Source organism: Mustelus asterias, chromosome 13 (assembly GCF_964213995.1).
Source record: "Mustelus asterias chromosome 13, sMusAst1.hap1.1, whole genome shotgun sequence".
Classification (NCBI taxonomy): Eukaryota; Metazoa; Chordata; class Chondrichthyes; order Carcharhiniformes; family Triakidae; genus Mustelus; species Mustelus asterias.
The window spans coordinates 107825162-107847055 of NC_135813.1; the positions used below are offsets into that span (position 1 = coordinate 107825162).

General features: G+C 41.3%; 2 protein-coding genes across 2 annotated transcripts in view; one reads left to right on the plus strand and one right to left on the minus strand.

Annotated features, from left to right (window-relative positions):
- morn3 (MORN repeat containing 3) overlaps positions 1–15150 on the minus strand; it is a 48497-nt gene extending 33347 nt beyond the window's left edge. The window contains exons 1-3 of the mRNA XM_078227505.1: positions 14670–15150; positions 6954–7111; positions 3144–3303 (exon numbers count right to left, since the gene is read on the minus strand). Coding sequence (XP_078083631.1) covers positions 3144–3303; positions 6954–7111; positions 14670–14814 — 463 coding nt within the window. The 5' untranslated portion in view covers positions 14815–15150. The remainder of the gene's footprint in view (positions 1–3143; positions 3304–6953; positions 7112–14669) is intronic.
- Positions 919–21894, plus strand: part of tmem120b (transmembrane protein 120B) — a 102725-nt gene continuing 81749 nt past the window's right edge. The window contains exon 1 of the mRNA XM_078227503.1: positions 919–1002. Coding sequence (XP_078083629.1) covers positions 973–1002 — 30 coding nt within the window. The 5' untranslated portion in view covers positions 919–972. The remainder of the gene's footprint in view (positions 1003–21894) is intronic.

Below are 21894 nucleotides of genomic sequence, written 5' to 3' on the forward strand. Positions count from 1 at the left end.
GGAATGCTAACTGTTTTTCTCTCTCCACAGGTGCTGTCAAACCTGCTGAGTATAGAACATAGAACAGTACAGCACAGAACAGGCCCTTCGGCCCACGATGTTGTGCCGAGCTTTATCTGAAACCAAGATCAAGGTATCCCACTCCCTATCATCCTGGTGTGCTCCATGTGCCTATCCAATAACCGCTTAAATGTTCCTAAAGTGTCTGACTCCACTATCACTGCAGGCAGTCCATTCCACACCCCAACCACTCTCTGTGTAAAGAACCTACCTCTGATATCCTTCCTATATCTCCCCACGAACCCTGTAGTTATGCCCCCTTGTAATAGCTCCATCCACCCGAGGAAATAGTCTTTGAGCGTTCACTCTATCTATCCCCTTCATCATTTTATAAACCTCTATTAAGTCTCCCCTCAGCCTCCTCCGCTCCAGAGAGAACAGCCCTAGCTCCCTCAACCTTTCCTCATAAGACCTACCCTCCAAACCAGGCAGCATCCTGGTAAATCTCCTCTGCACTCTTTCCAGCGCTTCCACATCTTTCTTATAGTGAGGTGACCAGAACTGCACACAATATTCCAAATGTGGTCTCACCAAGGTCCTGTACAGTTGCAGCATAACCCCACGGCTCTTAAACTCCAACCCCCTGTTAATAAAAGCTAACACACTATAGGCCTTCTTCACAGCTCTATCCACTTGAGTGGCAACCTTTAGAGATCTGTGGATATGGACCCCAAGATCTCTCTGTTCCTCCACAGTCTTCAGAACCCTACCTTTGACCCTGTAATCCACATTTAAATTAGTCCTACCAAAATGAATCACCTCACATTTATCAGGGTTAAACTCCATTTGCCATTTTTCAGCCCAGCTTTGCATCCTATCTATGTCTCTCCAGAGTATCTCCAGCATTTTCTGTTTTCTGTAAAGCACAATGAGGTACTGGGATTCAATTTGTGGATTTTGGATTACAAGTCAATGCATATTATAATGCAGGATAAAACTAAGGTAATTTCTGAAGTAAAGCATGCCATTTGGCCAGCATACTTCAAAAAAAGATAAAAATGCATGATAAAGAGTTCATACAAGTGACCAGGTTAATCTACAACTGGACCGATTTATAAATGTTCTGAGATGGTTCTTCTTACCTGTAGACTCTAAACATGGTACTAAGACACTAGACAGACTATAGTTATATTCTAGTACTTGCTTAGCACTTGTTTATTAGTACTACACCTAAACAGGTTACAGGGTAGGCATGTTGTTCCCGAGCATGGTGTTCCAACCTCTCTCTCTCTCTTAATGTCTAACACATCACTGCTAGTGGTACATCATCATCCACATCATATATTAGCATACCCCATCTGTTAACCCTTTATACTACAATGAAGACAGGCTCAAGTGAATAACTTATTTTCATTGAAGAAAAGACACGATACAGGAAACATGAAGGCAAGATTGAAAGTAAACAAGATATTTAACTTGGAATAGTGAATATAGGACTGGAGGAAACTCAGTACAGAATTAATGAAATTAGATTAGGAATTGATGAAAGCTTTTTTTCCCTGTCTCACTGGATAGTGAACATCTGGAAGAGACTCCTAGAGCAGGTAACTACTTTGTGATAAATTGAATTAAAAGGGATCTGGAAGGACATCCATTGAGAAGGGAAGTTGGTGGGTTACAGAAGTATTAATATCATGCTTGATTTATTTTGTAGGAGAGATCTAGGAAAGAAAATAGTGTTCCTTGAAATGTGGCCCAATAGGTGTGAGTGGGGGAGGAGGTAAAAGGCACAGTCCACCAATTAGGAAAAATGGGCTCTGGATAGAACAAGTTTGATCAATACAACTCTCTTCTCAATCCAAACTTTTATATTTTTACTGTATTTCAGCCTGTTATAAAAAGGAGGATCGCAACAGACACCTCCAGACGCTGAAAGATGCCCTCATAAGAACAGGATATGGCGCTAGACTCATTGATCAACAGTTCCAACGCGCCACAGCGAAAAACCGCACCGACCTCCTCAGAAGACAAACACGGGACACAGTGGACAGAGTACCCTTCGTTGTCCAGTACTTCCCCGGAGCGGAGAAGCTACGGCATCTCCTCCGGAGCCTTCAACATGTCATTGATGAAGACGAACATCTCGCCAAGGCCATCCCCACACCCCCACTTCTTGCCTTCAAACAACCGCACAACCTCAAACAGACCATTGTCCGCAGCAAACTACCCAGCCTTCAGGAGAACAGTGACCAAGACACCACACAACCCTGCCACAGCAACCTCTGCAAGACGTGCCGGATCATCGACACAGATGCCATAATCTCACGTGAGAACACCATCCACCAGGTACACGGTACATACTCTTGCAACTCGGCCAACGTTGTCTACCTGATACGCTGCAAGAAAGGATGTCCCGAGGCATGGTACATTGGGGAAACTATGCAGACGCTGCGACAACGGATGAATGAACACCGCTCGACAATCACCAGGCAAGACTGTTCTCTTCCTGTTGGGGAGCACTTCAGCGGTCACGGGCATTCGGCCTCTGATATTCGGGTAAGCGTTCTCCAAGGCGGCCTTCGCGACACACGACAGCGCAGAGTCGCGGAGCAGAAACTGATAGCCAGGTTCCGCACACACAAGGACGGCCTCAACCGGGATATTGGGTTTATGTCACACTATTTCACATAAATATTTCTGCTTTTTTCCTCCTGAGTCTTTATCATGCGATCCTAGAATCAGAATTTATGTCACACTATTTGTAACTCCCACAGTTGCGTGGACCTGCAGAGTTTCACTGGCTGTCTTGTCTGGAGACAATACACATCTTTTTAACCTGTCTTGATGCTCTCTCCACTCCCATTGTTTTGTTTCTTAAAGACTGGATTAGTTGTAAGTATTCGCATTCCAACCATTATTCATGTAAATTGAGTCTGTGTCTTATAAGTTCTGTTTGTGAACAGAATTCCCACTCACCTGAAGAAGGGGCTCAGAGCCTCGAAAGCTTGTGTGGCTTTTGCTACCAAATAAACCTGTTGGACTTTAACCTGGTGTTGTTAAACTTCTTACTATAAAATCAAACTGCCATTGCTCAATTCAAAAAATAAGCAGTTTTACTCTAAATTATCCTAGCAAGTACTCACCCAGGCGAAGCATTCCCTGACCATTGGGAGTGTCATCAAACCATTCACCTTCATAAGTAGAGCAATCTGCATAATACATTCTACCCCAGCCACTTCTCTTGTCAGCATACCAATGACCCTCATAAATGTCATCATCTGAGTAAAAGTTGGTTCCTAACCCCTGCGGAAAAGGCAATGATATAAAATAACAATGATGGAAAAATAAAGGTAAAATTATACTCATTACAAAAAGGAATGAAGAAAGACAAAGAGTTGCATTTATACAGCCTTTTGCAGCCTCAGGATGTTCCAAATCATTTTTGCTGCCAATGAACTATGTTTGAATTGTAATCACTATTGTAATATAGCAAACATGACAAGGCACTTTATGCACAGCAATAAGAAAAAACAGCACTGTGATAAGGATCAGATAACCTGGTTTTCTGATGATTAAGGTAGAAAAATTGGCTAGGACACTGGGCATAACTCCCATGCTTTTCTTCAGAACAACATCATTGGATCTTTTACAACCACTTGAGGGGTCAGAAGGGCACTCTAGCAGCACTGCTGCAAATTCACACATACCACAGGGTTTCCTGTGAGATATAAAATGCTGTACTTCCATTGAGTTCATTGTCACAATTCTGAAAATGGTTTTTACAATGTAGTAACCCTTTTTATATAACAGACTGTTTTTCAGGGATTTTATTTCCTGCATATTGTGTGCATGTATGATGCATGTCACTCACAAACAGGCAAGAGTAGAAGGGTCAGCAGATTAGGAAAACTAGGACAATACATATCAGCCACTAAGTGATCATCAGATTGTACCAAATCAATTTGCATTTGAAATAACAGTTTTACCTCCAAGAGGAGGAAAAGACAGAATTTAGTTATACCAAGACCTGCTACTTCATCCTAACTTGATATTCAAATTGCCAGCTCATTGCCTCACAGAAATACCAATTTAAACAGCAAGACAGTTTCATGAATCAAAGATAGAAAAGGAATTTGCAACCCTTGCCCCACTGATCTTGTCATCCCAACTCTCCCACACAATTGATTTTTCCTACCTTCCTGCTCTACTGATTCTCAACTTGCGATAAAACTTAAAATTCAAACAAAAGGCACAGAAAGTAACAAATCTGTACCTTTCGAGTTCAAATAAATCTCCGTCATCAATACAACAGTGCAAACTATTATGTAGAAAGGTGACCTGGTGACCAGCCATTGCAAGCAGCCAAAGACAGTAGCTATTTTTTAAAGAGGAGATCATTTGGGTGTGGAATCTCCTTGCCTCCAAATTGCCAGAAGACAAAAACCAACAGTTTTAGGTGATACTCAATCACTGTTTTAAAATGGAATTCCAAATAAGTTAAAGTGATTTGAGGCACATTTTTACAAGTTTAATTTTAGTTTCAATTGCAAGAGATCAGAGTTCATGATCTAGTTTACAGAATTTTTACAGAATAAGGATTTACAGAATAAGAACCTTATCAGAATTTACAGAATAAGGATCTAAAAAGCGTGGATTGGGACAGGCTGTTCTCTGGCAAGAAAATAGTAATTACCCTGGTAATTATAGGCCGGTTAGTCTTACTTCGGTGATCGGTAAGTTAATGGAAAAGGTCCTGAGGGATAGGATATATGACCATTTGGAAAGATGCAGCTTAATCCGGGATAGTCAACACGGATTCGTGAAGGGTAAGCCTTGCCTCACAAATTTGATTGAATTCTTTGAGGAGGTAACTAAGTGTATAGATGAAGGTAGAACAGTTGATGTCGTATACATGGATTTTAGTAAGGCGTTCCTTATGGTCGGCTCATGAGGAAAGTAAGGAGGTGTGGGATAGAGGGAAATTGGGCTGATTGGATAAGTAACTGGCTATCTCATAGAAGTCATGATGTGGAGATGCCGACGTTGGACTGGGGTGAACACAGTAAGGAGTCTCACAACACCAGGTTAAAGTCCAACAGGTTTATTTGGTAGCAAATACCATAAGCTTTCGGAGCGCTGCTCCTTTGTCAGATGGAGTGAAACATTTCCACTCCATCTGACGAAGGAGCGGCGCTCCGAAAGCTTATGGTATTTGCTACCAAATAAACCTGTTGGACTTTAACCTGGTGTTGTGAGACTTCTTACTATCTCATAGAAGACAGAGGGTGATGGTGGATGGAAAATTTTCAGATTGGAGACCAGTTACCAGCAGTGTACCACAGGGATCAGTGCTGGGTCCTCTGCTTTTTGTGATTTTTATCAATGACTTGGAGGAGGGGGCTGAAGGGTGGGTCAGTAAATTTGCTGATGACACCAAGATTGGTGGAGTAGTGGATGAGATGGAAGGCTGTTGTAGGCTGCAAAGAGACATTGATAGGATGCAGAGCTGGGCCAGAAAATGGCAGATGGCGTTTAACCCTGATAAGTGCGAGGTGATTCATTTTGCAAGGACAAATTTGAAGCGGATTACAGGGTCAACAGCAGGGTTCTGAGGAATGTGGAGGAACAGAGAGATCTTGGGGTTCAAATCCACAGATTTCTGAATGGTGGATAGAGCCGTGAAGAAGCCCTATAGTGTGTTAGCATTTATTAACAGGGGGTTTGAGTTTAAGAGCCGTGGGGTTTTGCTGCAACTGTACAGGACCTTGGTGAGACCACAGTTGGAATATTGTGTGCAGTTCTGGTCACTTCACTATAAGAAGGATGTGGAAGCATTGGAGAGAGTGCAGAGGAGATTTATCAGGATGTTACCTGGTTTGGAGGGTAGGTCTTATGAGGAAAGATTGAGGGAGCTAGGGCTTTTCTCTTTAGAGCGGAGGAGGATGAGGGGCGACTTAATAGAGGTTTATAAGATGATGAGGGGGATAGGTAGAGTGGACGTTCAGAGACTATTTCCTCAGGTGGATGTAGCTGTTACTAGGGAGCATAACTATTAGGTTCATGGTGGGAGATATAGGAGGGATGTCCGAGGTAGGTTCTTTACTCAGAGAGTGGTTGGGGTGTGGAATGGACTGCCTGTTGTGATAGTGGAGTCGGACACTTTAGGAACTTTCAAGCGGTTATTGGATAGGCACATGGAGCACACCAGGATGATAGGGAGTGGGATAGCTTGATCTTGGTTTCGGAAGCTCGGCACAACATCGAGGGCCGAAGGGCCTGTACTATGCTGTACTGTTCTATGTTACCAAACCAGCTGAGTTTTCCAGCATTTTCTGTTCCCATTTCAGATGTCCAGCATTTGCAGTATTTTGCTTTGATGTTCCTTCAGTTGTTCATAATAGGCAGAGTACAGTCTATACTTAACCAGACAGTGCTTTCAAAACCCAAAACAAAATGTTAGATGTGATTCTGTGATCGGGCAGCACTTACTGAACAATCCCGAGTACATCAATAGCTACACTAAACAATTTAAGATAAACAGTCGTGCTTGTAAGATGGCTGTTACGCTTACTAAGTGACATACATTCATTCACAGGGACCTTGCACCATTTTAGAATTATCCAGGTACTTAGTTCTTTATTGCCTTCTCTGTGGCATTAATTTAGTCAGAGACGATTTGCCAACCAGTCAGCACCCTGTTTTTGTCATATAAATTGTTGTGATTGTTTGAAATGTGTAATTCTTGCGTTTATCCTGCTGAGTGCAAGACAATAGTTTGGCAACAGATCTCTCTTTTCAGCAATATTCATGTTTTGTACTTATAAAAGTCCGGGTTTAAACACACCAGGAAAAAACTGGGTGTGGGCACATGTTCATTGAGTAATTTGAAATAAAAGTAGTAGTCATACATTAAAATAACTAATACTGAAATCATGAAGTCATTCTGTACTCACATGTCTTTTGTCATTTTTCCATGCTCCTGAATACACTTTTTTATATTCTCCACTGATTGGATCTGGTAGACTGTAAGTTCCAAACCCATTTCTTTTTCCATACTCCCAATCACCATTATATATGGCTCCAGTAGATTTCCACTTCTGTGTTCCCTTTCCTGTTTAGATTAAACTATCAATAATAATGCAATAGGAAATGTTTCAACACTTTTGAATTATATTTTCTTTTTTGTAATGCTCAAACTGGACCTCTTCAGTACTCAGTTATTGTAAAATAGACCATGTTTTGCGCACTCAATTATCATTTTTACTTTGAATAAGGAATTATCCTTACATATCCCAATATTTAAGTTGGGAATTTCTTCAGTCTCTTCACATGTTATGATCCTTGACCAGACTTACAAGTTGTTGGTGAGATTTGGTTAGGGACCAACAACATTTTGTTTAAAGTGGACAAAGTTTGAGATTTAAGATGTTTGCTTAGTGACAAAAGCCTCAAGATTCCATGAGTTTTGAACAAACAAAACTAAACTTCGCTATACAAAGTCAGAAAGATGAAACTAGCAACTGTGCAATATCCGGCTTATACCCTAACATTCAGGGCAAGTTTGAGGTACATGTGAATTAGCAGGCAAGAGCTGTGGGTTGGACACACCACACTGCACAATAAAAGGTAGATGTGACCAAAATAGATTCCATGGATTACTCAACAACCCATCTAGACATTAGTCACCCCGAAAGTCAACCAATTTCACTGAAACTCCTTCTCTCGCACAAGAGTTTCCAATCTTCACCTTTGAATTCTCTCTCAAAGTCGCTCCAACTCGAGATGACTTCAACAACGGCCCACCTTTCAGAGTTTCAATCTCACCTAATGAGATTCCAACTCCTGTGTAGACTCGAGCATCAATTTACAAGTACAATTTCAATTCCTTGAGCAGGCCAAACAGAACACTCCAAAAGGGCTCCTTTACCCCAACAGCCTGCAGCATGGAGGCTGCCTTCTTGGATCTTTAGGGCTTGTCCCAAAACCACTTCATCTAAAGTCTGCTCTTGGCAGTCCTTTCTCAAACTTCTGCTCCTTTCTTTTAACTTAACCAGGACCCGTTTCTGTCCCCTGTCTCCTACCTGGGGCCTCTCCCTGTCCCACTCCCTTCTCCCTCTTTCTGGGACACTTGCTAAAACCTGATCTTGGTTTTCACACCCTTCTTCTTTTTCCTTCAGACGCAGGTGCACAGGACCTATCTGGGTTCATCCTGAACCCAAAAGAATGTGAAGATGCTGAACTGCACATATGCAGCTTGTTCTCAACCTGCACATGTGGGGAACATCTGGAGACTGTCGGGACTCGGAGTTCCTGACCTCTGTGCTCCATACTAAGGAAGGTTTGGGTCTCATGACACACTGTAATTCATGCAATAAGGATTTCAATTGTGGATTCAATGCTGTATCACTGAATTAATACTTTGATTTTCTGTGGGACAAAAGATGAACATTATACTAATGATGACAATGATGTTTACTAGTTAAAGCTTTACCTTTATGCATATCAACTCCATTGAAAAAGCTAACTTTTCAAATGAAATTGTTATTACTCTGAATCAGATTCCCAAATTTTGGTACAATCTGGTTAGGGACCAGTGTGTTTAAAGTAAAGTTTGAGATTCAAGATGCTTGCTAAGAGAATAAAGTCACAAGAGTTCACAGTTTTTGAACAAGCAAAATAATCTTTCCTATATAAGGTCAGAAAGATAAAACAATTCACAATATTTATCGCATTCAGGGTTAATATGAGGTACATTTGAGGCAAATTGTAGTCAGAGATATCTGTCTCGGATATAAAACTAAAATGGTAGTAGTAAATATCTTAGAAGTAAAACTGAAAGAACACAAAATTGATTTGAAGAACTTAAAAAAAAGAACGGAGAGAAAAATAACATTGTGGTAACTTTGTTGGAATTCCTTAATAACCACAAAATCTCCTGATGCATTGTTGGTGATTGTTCTGGGTCTGCAGCATGATTTTTATGTTCAGACCCTAATTAGCTTATGCCTGCGCCAAATAGACAAACTGAGTTAATTAGAGTTACATATGAGCTTCTAAAATAAATCAGAGGGGTAATTGTAATTGTTTCTATATTTCAGGCTTCATGACAATGGTTGGTTTTATTTTTGTAAAAGTGATCTGTAACAAAGTGTGATGTCACATAATAGACACAACTTTCTTTCTGTAAAGAAAAAGATCTAGAATTAAACGACATGCATTTTATGTATCCTGTTCAGAAGTGAGAGGTGCTGAAAGAGCTTCGCCAGCCTTGTTGCAATTGAGCTTTGTAGAAAGTTAAGTTATTAAAGGAAAGATATATAATTATATCTTCTGTAAGTATTATCCGAAGAGCACTCTATAGAAACAATTTTTGGTTGAGCAGGCATTATTGTAAACACAACAGAGCATCTGAATAATATCAATTGCAAAGAGCTTGGGTTGTAAAATATGTAATAACAAATTGTACTTTGAGTTCAACATTTCTTCATGCTAATGAATCAACATGATGCAAGTCATAATAGCTGATATTGTCGATGTCTCCTTTCCCTCAGAGACTGTTCTTCTCTCCATCATAATTACCATCACCGTCTTCTCAAAATTCACCCTTGACCCATGTACCCTCTTCAATGGAAGACCCATTTCCAACCTCCCTTTCCTCTCCAAGCTCTTTGTACATGTTATCACTTCCCAGCTCTGTGTTCGTTTCCCAAAACACTTTGGCCCAGTGTTTAAAAATTTGCATCAGAAGACAGGAGCTAGAGAGGGGCTTGGCTTTTCAGTTGTTAAATTCCAAAAGAGAATAAGGAACTTTACAACTTACAAAGGTTCCATAAGTAAACAAGGGAAGGTTATTAAATTTTATTTGACCTAAAAGGGGAGGCAATAGGAAGACATAGGTGTGATATACCTTTTCCAAAAGGCATTTGATAAGGTACCACAAAAAAGGCTACTTAATGAGATAAAACCGATGGTGTTAGGGGAAGTATATTAGCATAAATGGAGAATTGAAGAACTAATAGAAGACAGAGAATTGGGATAAGAGGGGCATTTTCAGGACGGCAACCTATAACTAGTGGAATGCTGGGGCCACAATTACTTGCAATATATATTAATGACCTGGATGAGAGAAGTGAATGTACTATTGCCAAGTTTGCCAATGACACAAAAATAGATGGGAAGGCAAGTGGTGAGAGTGACACAAAGAGTCTTCAGAGGGCTATAGGGTGGTTAAGTGAATGGGCAAAAGCTTGAAAGATGAAACATAATATAGAAAAATATGAAGTTGTCCACTTTCATACCAATATTATTCTTAAAATTGAGAAAGTCTGCAGAAAGCTGCAGCATAGAGGGATTTGGGGATCCTCGTGCATAAATCACAAAAAGCTAGTATGCAAGTTTAGCAGGTAATAGGGAAGGCAAATGGAATGTTGCCTTTTATTTCAAAGGGAATGAAAGATAAAAATAGGGAAATCTTGCTAAAACTATACAAGAAGTTAGTTATACCACACCTGGAATACTGTGAACAGTTTGGTCACCTTATCTAAGGAAAGATATACTGGCATTGGAGACAGTCCAGAGAAGGTTCACTAGGTTGATCCCGGGTATGGAGGGATTTTCTTATGAGGAGAGGTTGAGTAGGTTAGGTCTATACTCTTTGGAGTTTAGACACAACCTATTTGAGACATTTAAGATTCTCAGGGGGCTTGTCATGGTAGAAGCTGAGAGTTTGTTTCCCTTTGTGGGAGAGTCTAGGACCAGAAGGTATAATCTCAGAGTAAGAGGCCGCCCATTTAATACAGAGATGAAGAGAAATTTATTTTCTCAGAGGGTCGTGAATCTTTGTAATTCTTTTACTGCAGAGGGCTGTAGATGCTGGATCATTAAGCATATTCAAGGCAGAGATTTTAATCAGGAAGAGAATCAAGGGTAATGGGGATAAGATGGGAAAATGGAGTCGAGGATTATCAGATCAGTCATGATCTCATTGAATGGTGATGCAGACTCAACTTCTGCTTTATGATCTTATGGTCTTACATGAAGGATTTTTATATTTTTGGAAAAATTAAGTTCAAAGAGGTGCTGAGGACAATGGAATCAAATATGAAAGGGAAAAGGATATTTAAGGAGTGACGTTGAGCTGAGTTGTGTTGGCAGTATGGGGAAGACATCCTGGGAACAGTTCTGTGCTGAGAGGTGTAACATTTGAAACAGCCATTCAGAAACCGGAAAAATCTTTAGTTTCAGAAAGCAGTTGTGTTTCTAAATTTTCTTGAATTTCCACAGCAGAGTGGAAGAGTTTGACAAGACACATGATATACCTTTACTACAGTGACAGCGGTTTTTCCTTGGGTAATATTACTGAAATTTTAGAGTTCAAAATCAATCAGGGAAAGTTGCCAAGAAGGCGTTTACTTGTGTGTTCTGACTGAGTGGGTTCTTTTGTGGAGGTTTTGTAAGACTGTTTTAACTGTGTAACTGCATGTTTAAGTTTTTCTTTTCTTGTTTCTAAAACTTACAATTTTTAAAAATCATAAAACTGTTATGGAATTCTATGCTCCTGGGATCAGTAGTTTTTTCCTTGTTTTCAGAACACAGCCAAAAAGGGTTATGATCAGTAATCCCTTTGGGATTTGGTTTATTCAGCAAACAACATCTGCTGTGACAAATGATAAACTCTAGCTGACAATCGATGCAAATGGTGACACCTGCAAAATATTGTCACCAAAAAGACATGTGGCTTCAGAAGCTCCGAAGCAAACCCTCCAAAAAGGCAGAGATCATCATGCATCACCAGCATGGAACAACTTCATGTTTGGAAGACTGCCTTTCCAGACTTCAGTCAAAGGAAGTGCAGCAGATGATCTTATCTGATCTCACCAAAACTTCCAAGGCTGCAGTTTCATTATCTCTCACAGATGGAAGGAAACCAATGAGTCAGTCAGATTAATTGTCAGCTCTTAAAGTGAACTCTCTCCAGCTGCCAGATTAAAGATCAGGTGAATGCATTTGTAGGTCAAATGGTAAGGTCCTATGCCAGTCTACTTTAAGTGAGTTAATCAATCTCTGGGTAACTCTTTGTCCGAGTCAGAAATAGGATAGACTCGGAACATTACTCAACTCACTAATAATGACGGAATTGCATTTTATATTCGTCATTCTGAGGGAGTCACAGGCCACCAACGGATTGCCATTCTGGAGGGACTCACCCTCATTAAAATTCCAAAGCCCCCATCTCACTTGACTTTCCACTCTCAAGGTGGGTGAGACAGAGGCAGCGAAGCATGTCCCTGACTGCATCAGCATGGAGTAACTCGGGGGGGGGGAGAGAGAGAGAGAGAGAGAGAAAAGAAGAAGAGGGAAAGAGGTCAGAGTCAGACCTGGAGGAGGATGCTGGAGTTGGAGTGGATGTAGGGTGAGACTGGGAGTCGGAATGAATGGTGGAGATTGGACCAGAGTCAGAATGAGGGGAGTCAGAAGTGGGAAGAAGAGAAAGAGAGACCAGAGGGCAGCAGACCAGGAGGGACGGGTATGGGGTCGGGGTCAGACCTGGAGGATGATGCTGGAGCTGGACCTGGCATGGTGGCACAGTGGTTACCACTGTTGCCTCAGAGCACCAGGAACTTGGGTTCGATTCCTGGCGTGTGTCACTGTCTGTGCGGAGTCTGTAAGTTTCTCCCTGTGACTGTGTGGATTTCCTCTGGGTGCTCTAGTTTCCTCCCACAGTCCAAAAGGCATGCTATCCATACTAAATTCTCCTTCAGTGTACCTGAACAGGTGCCGGAGTGTGGCGACTAGGGAATTTTCACAGTAACTTCATTGCGGTGTTAATGTAAGCCTACTTGTGACACTAATAAATAAACTAAACTTTCCCTGAGTTACTCAATATCTATTCATATGATAGCCTGGCCTGCAGTCACAAATGGCACTCTGTTGTTTCTCTCCAAACTTCGAAATGGCAGGTCAATTAATTCTGTAGCGAGGCGTTGTCCAGGTATGAATCACTAGACTGCTTTATTTTGCAGTCAGCAAGTGAATGCATAGAATAATTCAAGTCATATTATGCTTTAATTTCATTTCTATCACTGATTGTAACCATGAAAATAATGCCAATGGGGATCGAACCCAGGTTCCTGCTGCTCTGAGGCAATAGTGCTAACTACTGTGCCACCATGCCAACCATAACTTCTGATCGTAAGTGATGCAATGGAGAGTAACCATTATTAATGGTGAAACCTAAACAGGGATCTGTAATTTGTAATAGTCACAACTCCTCCAGTTTAACAGAAGATAAAACCATTTGTTTTTTGCTCATTACCAAACATTTCTCCCTTGCCATTATCTGAGGAAGTAAAGGAGTCACTCTGTCATGCCATAACCTGTTTTATATAAAACTTTCACACAGCAAAACATGGCAAGGAGTGGAATCTGACAAAAATTGGCACCAAGCCAAAAAAGGAGACATGAGATGACCAAAAGCTTGGTCAAAGGGGTAGGTTTTAATGAGTGTCTTAAAAAAGAGATGGAGGGGAAATTCCAAAGCTTAGTGTGTGCTGATCAATGAATTAAGTTGGGGATGCACAAGAACTCTCAATTGTAGCATTGTAGAGTTCGCTGAAGATTGTAGAGGTGCAGGAGATTACTGAACCAGGAAAGCAACGAAAAGGTTGGAACACAAGGATGAGAGGTTTAAATCCATGGCATTGATAGATTCAGAGCCGATGTTGCTCAACGAACATTGGGTGACGAGTGAACATATGTTGCGACTTACAATATGGGCGGCAGAGATTTGTGTAAACTTAAGTTTATAGAGGGTTGAAGACGAGGGCCAGCCAGAACAGTATTAAGGTTACAAACGCATGTTGCGAATGCTTAGGGGCATTAACTGGCGACATTATGGGGATGGAAGGAGACAGTCTTAGTCAAATTGGGGGCCCTATTCAACTCTTAGCTGAGCTTCAAACCCTACATCCGATCTAACACAAAGAGCACTGACTACCTCGCCTTACCTTAAACTTATTATCCTTATCAAAATCCTTATGCATAGCTTTTTTTCTTGACTCAACTATCTAGTGCTCTCCTTGCTGGTGTTCCATTTTCCATAACTTGTACAGATTTCGTCCCACACTTTAGCCCTGCTTGGTTGCCTCTTCCCCGCATTAGCTTCCTATTCCCCAAAGTACGTCCAAGTCTTAGTTCTCGTCTACTCTATTCCTGCTATTTCTTCCAGTTTTAAATACCGTGATGCGCTCCAAACTTTTCGTGCATCCACAGCTGGCTTAATTCACCTCGTAAGAAGTTTAACAACACCAGGTTAAAGTCCAACAGGTTTATTTGGTAGCAAAAGCCACACAAGCATCTCCACATCATTAATTCACCTCACCAATGAAGGATGTTCAACTATATATCCAAGTCTCACCGTTTAGAACTGCATTCCTTAACCTCTCCACCTTTCAAATTCAAAAATCAACCACTTCATTTCGGTTAATTACATCTCTTGGAACTTTTCCTCCTGGCTTGCTCTGTTTTCCTTGCCTATGTACGAGCAGTACAGTCACATAAGCAGTTCCCTTTTAAAGCAGATCTCCGCGAATGCCTTGCACTTTATTGTTTTATGTTGTATTTTGTAAGAGTGTGTGTGTTGGGGGGCGGGAGCAGGGCATCGTCCTTACCATGTTTTTTATTGTCCCGCCACTCTCCTGTATACTCGTCCCCACTTAATGAGTAGACGGTGCTTTTTAAACCGTTTTTCTGCGCGTTTCGATCCCACTCGTGCCACCGATTTTCTTTGGGCTTCCACGGCCTCAGAAATGGCATTTTGTGAATACCGACGGAAGGTTTTGCTTATTGTAGAGGGAGGCGAGTCGGGGTGCACGGTGCCGGCACAGAGGGATGGGAGGGAAGGCTGAGGCTGACTCTCTTCTACAGGTCCTTCACAAGGCGGGCTTGTTGAAGATGGCGCCCCGCTTTCACTCGAGGAACCTTGGCAAGCGGGCACCAGAAGAACAGACCGAAATTCGGCAGCAAAACATGTCAGCAAGTGAAGCAAGGTGGAGACACCGGTGCAACAGGATGTTTAACAACAATCCCCGCACTCATTGACGCTCCTTGTGTTATAGCGTACGGCCCGTTACTATAGCAACGGAGACGGGCCTTGCGCTCGGGGCCTTGTGACTGTCTTTATTTAAAACTAAAACGGGCGAGGGGAAGGGGGGGAAATAGTATCAGACCAAAGTTATTTTATTGAAAAGAATATTTTTTTTTAACCCAAAAAGTTGTTTGATGGTATGCGTCACACCATCATCCCGCCTGGAGGAAGTACCATGAAAGGAAGGAAGCGGTTCTCACTCCAGGCCTGGAAGATAGATCTCTATTATCATTTAATGTGAATTGTTGGATACTCACTTTTTTCACTCATAAACGCGTAAGTATCACAAAACTGATTTTAAAAAAAATAAAAACGCCAAAATTTTACATTTAAAGCTCTGGAGAGTTGAAAAATTTCACAAGACAGCACGCAAAGGTTTATGAACAGTAATCTTCACACAAGAAGCTGAACCTTTTTTTGCGGACGGGGACTGTGTAACATTTTACACTTCATTCCCACATTGATCTTATTGAAATGTACTTCTTGATCTTGGTGGCTCTGATAAATGTGAAATCGTCATCTCCAGATAATTTCCCCCCACCCCTCCTTCACCAAGTTAAGTTGTACTTCCAAAAGGGAAAACTGTTTACACCAATATCTGAGTATATTAAATCACATACTTGAGTGTGGTGAAAGAATAGTGCTATATGATCAGGTTTGAAAGTTCCATGTGGAATGTGTACCAACTAGTCAAATGAGACCAGGTAACTCAACAGTGGGAATCATAAATAAGTTATTTTCAGCTGAATGAATAGTGATTTTTAGTCATTGCTGATCACATTACCAAATAATTGATGTCTGAATTGGGTACGATGTAAGTGAATAGACAAAGCACTCAAAACAAAATTGCAGAGGTATTAATAATATGGAATGTGAGAGTAGCGATAGTGGAGATGTGGCTTAGGTTTCAACAGGATTAGAAATTTATTACCAGTAAAATCCTGATAACATTTTGATGAGAGACATGAAGAAAAACACATGGGTAGGATGGCAGTGTTTGTAACGACAGTGCAAGAACTTAAATGTGTAGGTTAGGAGAATTAATGGGGTAAATATGTGGAGTTATGGGGGGATAGGGCCTGGGTAAGATGCAAATTGGTGCAGACTCAATGGGCCAAATGGCCTCCTTCTGTACTGTAGGGATTCTATGATTCTAAATGGTTCACTTCTGGACATGCATTACAGGCCACCGAACAATAGAGATGTATCGAGGGGAAATAAAGTCAAGAAATTAACCAAGATTAGGAAAATAATTTGAAAATAATGACTACAAAATAATTTGGTTCACTGCAAGAATAGAAAAGGATAATGATAATGATGATTCAAAAATAAGGATTAGAAGAAAACAAAGCTCAGTGAGACTAAGAAGGGATCTGGCCCAAATTAGGGAGAACAGTTAGTAAATAGGTCAAAAGATTGGTGGGAAATCTTCAAATGTGATTATTAACATACAAAATTAATATTCATATAAAGCAAAAGAGGATGGATGCATCAGGACTATAAGTGAAAGATAAGTAGATTAAAATTAACATTAAAAGAGAATCATATGATAAAATTAGGGCTGTCAACATTAAAGACAATCACAAGCAATTTGGATATGATAGTTGGAAAGTGAAAAGGGAAATTAGAAGGCTTAGAGAATATAGAATCACAGTAGAAGACCATTTGGTTCATTGTGACTGCCCCAGCTCTTTGAAAGAGCTATAACATTTTACTCAATCCCCTGGTTTTCCTGCAAGTATTTATCCAATTCCATTTAGGAAGTTATTGTTGAATCTGTTTCCACCACCCTTTCTGGAAGTACTTTCCAGACCACAACAACTCTATGTAAGTCCTGCATAAAAATGTATTTTCCTCATGTCACCTCTGGTTCTTTTGCCAATTACCTTGAATATCTGATACTCGTTACTGACTGTCCATTGGAACCAGTTTCTCCTATTTTACTCCTATCAATAACTGTCATAATTTTGAACACATCTAACTAATCTACCCTTAACTGTCTCTGCTCCAAGCATTATTAAATCCAAGTTCCTTTAGTCTCTCCACATAACATTTAGTTTACATTGTCTCTCTTCACTCATCCTACCAAAATGAGTCACTTCAAACTTCTCCATATCAAACTTATGTATCTGCCTATTTACATTATCAGACACTTTTGAAAGTCTTTGTATCAGTTGTATTGGAATTCATTAGCTTTTATTTTAGAAGAGATCTGGGTGGCACAGTGGTTGGCACTGCTGCCTCACAGCGTCAGGGACCTGGGTGTGATTCCGGCCTTGGGTGTCTGGCTTTGTGGCATTTGCACATTTTCCCCATGTCTGTGTGGGTTTTCTCCGGGTGCTCCAGTTTCCTCCCACAGTCCAAAAATGTGCAGATTAGGTGGATTGGCCATGCTAAATTGCCAATTTAGGGGGATTAGTGGGGTAAATACATGGGGTTATGGGGATAGGGCCTTGGTGGGATTGTTGTTGGTGAAGGCTCGATGGGCCAAATGGCCTCCTTCTGCACTGTAGGGATTCTATGATTCTATCTTGCAGGAGGCAATGGTCTTTGTTCAAAACAACATCTATTTACCTGCTGATTATTTACAAAAGTTAAGCAAGACAAACATATAACGAAAACTGCTCTCTGAGATGCTACTTAGACATCCTCTCTCAATGAGTGATCACTGCATAGTTTCTTTTGTACATGGTCAATATTTCTTATTAGAGTTGGCGGCACGGTAGCACAGTGGTTAGCACTGCTGCTTCACAGCTCCAGGGTCCCGGGTTCGATTCCCGGCTCGGGTCACTGTCTGTGTGGAGTTTGCACATTCTCCTCGTGTCTGCGTGGGTTTCCTCCGGGTGCTCCGGTTTCCTCCCACAGTCCAAAGATGTGCGGGTTAGGTTGATTGGCCAGGTTAAAAATTGCCCCGTAGAGTCCTGAGATGCATTGGTTAGAGGGATTAGCAGGTAAAATATGTGGGGGTAGGGCCTGGGTGGGATTGTGGTCGGTGCAGACTCGATGGGCCGAATGGCCTCCTTCAGCACTGTAGGGTTTCTATGATTTCTATGATATACAACTGCAGTATCCTTATCGATTCTCTCCAGTACTTAATCAAAAACCCCAATTAAGTTAGTCAAATACAATGTGTCTTTAACAAATCTGTGATGACTTTTGTTTATTAATCCATATTTTTCCAAGTGCCAGTTAATGTTGTCCTGAATTTTTTTTTTAAACATTTCCCCAGTACTGTTATTAAGCTGTCTAATCTGTAGTGCTGGATTTATTTCTCTCTCTCTTAACCAGAGGCGTACCTTTTACAATCCTCCAATCCTCTAACACCACCCCCATAGAAATCATAGAAATCATAGAAACCCTACAGTGCAGAAGGAGGCCATTCGGCCCATCGAGTCTGCACCGACCACAATCCCACCCAGGCCCTACCCCCACATATTTTACCCGCTAATCCCTCTAACCTACACATCCCAGAACTCTTAAGGGGCAATTTTTTAACCTGGCCAATCAACCTAACCTGCACATCTTTGGACTGTGGGAGGAAACCGGAGCACCCGGAGGAAACCCATGCAGACACGAGGAGAATGTGCAAACTCCACACAGACAGTGACCCATATAGGGGTTGGTTAGCTCAGTTATCTGGACGGCTGGTTCATGATGAGCAGACACATGAGCAGTCTGGGAATGGAGGGATACAAACGAATGGTCTAGTTGGACCAATGAGCGGCACAGGCTTGGAGGGCCGAAGGGCCTGTTTCCTGTGCTGTACTGTTCTTTGTTCTTTGTGATAAGGAGTGAGACTTACGGCATGGATTCAGTTCCCGTACTAGGTTATGGAATGCCCCACTTTCTCAACCTTGCCCCTTGCCTGAGATGTGGTGACCCTCAGTTAAATCACCACCATCATCAGCTTTCTCTCAAAGGGGAGAGCAGCTTTTGGTCCTCTCGGACTTTGGCGACATTTACATTTTTTACTCCTTCATCAAAGAAAGATGAGGAGATTGTGGCCAGAGCCTCTTCAATGTCCACCAATCCTTTCCTCAGCAACTTAGGAATATGAAAAAGACTGGCAGATAAATTAAAAAAGGAAGCAATAAGCATTTTAAAAGTATATAAAAATAAAATACTTATTTGTATTAAGAGATGGTGGAACTGCACAGCAGTGCAGGAAAGCGTCTAATTATTGTGGAAAAGGTTACTTGGGTTTAAGAGTTTCATTTTCTGAAGGATTTTGTACTGGAGTGCTTCTCTTCAACACATACATAAACAATTTGGGTGTAAGACTAGAGCGGGTGTTAAATTAGAAAGTATAGTAAGTATTTCTGCAAGGAGTTGTTGATTTATGGTGGAATGGTTCAAGAATGGCATATGGAATTCAATATAAGTAAATATGTTAGAAATGAGGGTATTGCTTCTAACTTGATTAGGACAGCTGGATAAATTGAAACAGCAATGGGGTTTGGGGCACAGGTGCAGAACATTTTAAAAGTAATACTTCAAGTTGAAAAGACCATAAAATAGCTAGCTATTGAGTTCTGTGAAGTGCCTCAAGTGGACTTACATTAACACTGCAATTAAGTTACTGTGAAAACCCCCTAGTCACCACACTCCAGCACCTGTTCGGTTACACCGAGCGAGAATTTAGCACGGTCAGTGCACCTAACCAGCACATCTTTCGGACTGTGGGAGGGAACCAGAGCACCCGGAGGAAACCCCTGCAGACACAGGGAGAACGTGCAGACTCCGTACAGCCAGTAACCCAAGCTGGGAATCGAACCCAGGTCCCTGGCACTGTGAGGCACAGTGCTAACCACTGTGCCGCACAGTGCTAACCACTGTGCCACCGTGCCGCTGTAACAAGGCACATAGAATATATAAATTGAGGTGCAATAGTGAATCCATAACAAACATTATAGGGCCATAGTTGGAGTATATTTTGCAATTTTGAGTTACTCACAAAAAAAAGACGTTGAAGCAAGAGTGGATATAGTGCTTATTATTTGAACAGTAAAGGAATTAAGGGTTATGGTGAGCGGGCGGGTAAGTGGAGCTGAGTCCACGAAAAGGTCAGCCATGATTTTATTGACTGGCGGAGCAGGCTTGAGGGGCCAGATGGCCTACTCCTACTCCTAGTTCTTATGTTCTTATGAGCTGAGATACCTCCAAGTAACAGAAGATTAAATGTAGGACTTGACATAGTGATTGATGAGGCATTTAAAGTTTTGAAGGATGGTGACAGGGTATGAAAAAACAGACTGTTTTGTAGAATAAGGTTGTATAGATGCAAGATTAAATGTAAGAGATTTCAGTTCATCATGAAACATTTTTGTTCGACGGATTGTGAAACCAAAGCATTAATGATTGAAGCAGAGACCATTTTTAATATTTATGGATAAGTTCAACAGATTGTTGAAAGAAAGGACATGTGGGAGTGCCAACAGGTCAATGCTATGTTTCTAGTTATCTGTTGAACTAAATTCCTGTTTTGTGCAAGCATGTACAGAATCACATAGTATAAGCAGCACAGAAACAGGTCATTTAGCGTCATTTATGCTCTACTTGAGTCTTTTCCCGTGCTTCCTCACGTAACTCTATAGGCATAGCCCTCTATTCTCTTCTCCTTCATATATATTATCTAGCTTCCCCTTACATACCTCTAGAATATTTACATCAGCAACTTTGTGGTAATGAGTTCCACATTCTCGCCACTTTTACAAAAATCTTGATTCATTAATCATGTGTTTTAGAAAATAATTTTTACTTTAGACATTCAGTTTTAAATGTACATTAATGCAAACACTTGGTTGATAAACTGGTAATGATAGTTCAAAGGGCAACCTGTATTTGATTTGATTTATTATTGTCAGATTTATTAACATACAATGAAAAGTATTGTTTCTTGTGCGCAATACAGACAAAACATACCATTCATAGAGAAGAAAACAAGAGAGTGCAGAATGTAGTGTTACAGTCATAGCTAGGGTGCAGAGAAAGATCAACTTAATGCAAGGTAAGTCCATTCAAAAGTCTGACATCAGCAAGGAAGAAGCTGTTCTTGAGTCGGTTGGATGTGACCTCAGACTTTTGTACCTTTTTCCCGAAGGAAGAAGGTGGAAGAGAGAATGTCCGGGGTGCTTAGGGTCCTTAATTATGCTGGCTGCTTTGCCGAGGCAGCAGGAAGTGTAGACAGAGTCAATGGATGGGAAGCTGGTTTGCGTGATGGATTGGGCTACATTCATGATCTTTTGTGGTCTGGGCAGAGCAGGAGCCATACCAAGCTGTGATACAACCAGAAAGAATGCTTTCTATGGTGCATCTGTGAAAGTTGGCGAGAGTCATAGCTGACATGCCAAATTTCCTCAGTCTTCTGAGAAAGTAGAGGCGTTGGTGGGCTTTCTTAACTATAGTGTCAGCATGGGGGTCCAGGACAGGTTGTTGGTGATCTGGACACCTAAAAACCTGAAGATCTCGACCCTTTCTACTTCGTCCCCATTGATGTAGACAGGGGCATGTTCTCCTTTACGCTTCCTGAAGTCAATGACAATCTCCTTCGTTTTGTTGACTGAGGGAGAGATTATTGTTGCCACACCAGTTCATCAGATTCTCTATGTCATTCCTGTACTCTGTCTTGTCATTGTTTGAGATCTGACCCACTACGGTGGTGTTGTCAGCAAACTTGAAAATCGAATCGAAGGGGAATTTGGCCACACAGTCATGGGTGTATAAGGAGTATAGTAGGGGGCTGAGAACAC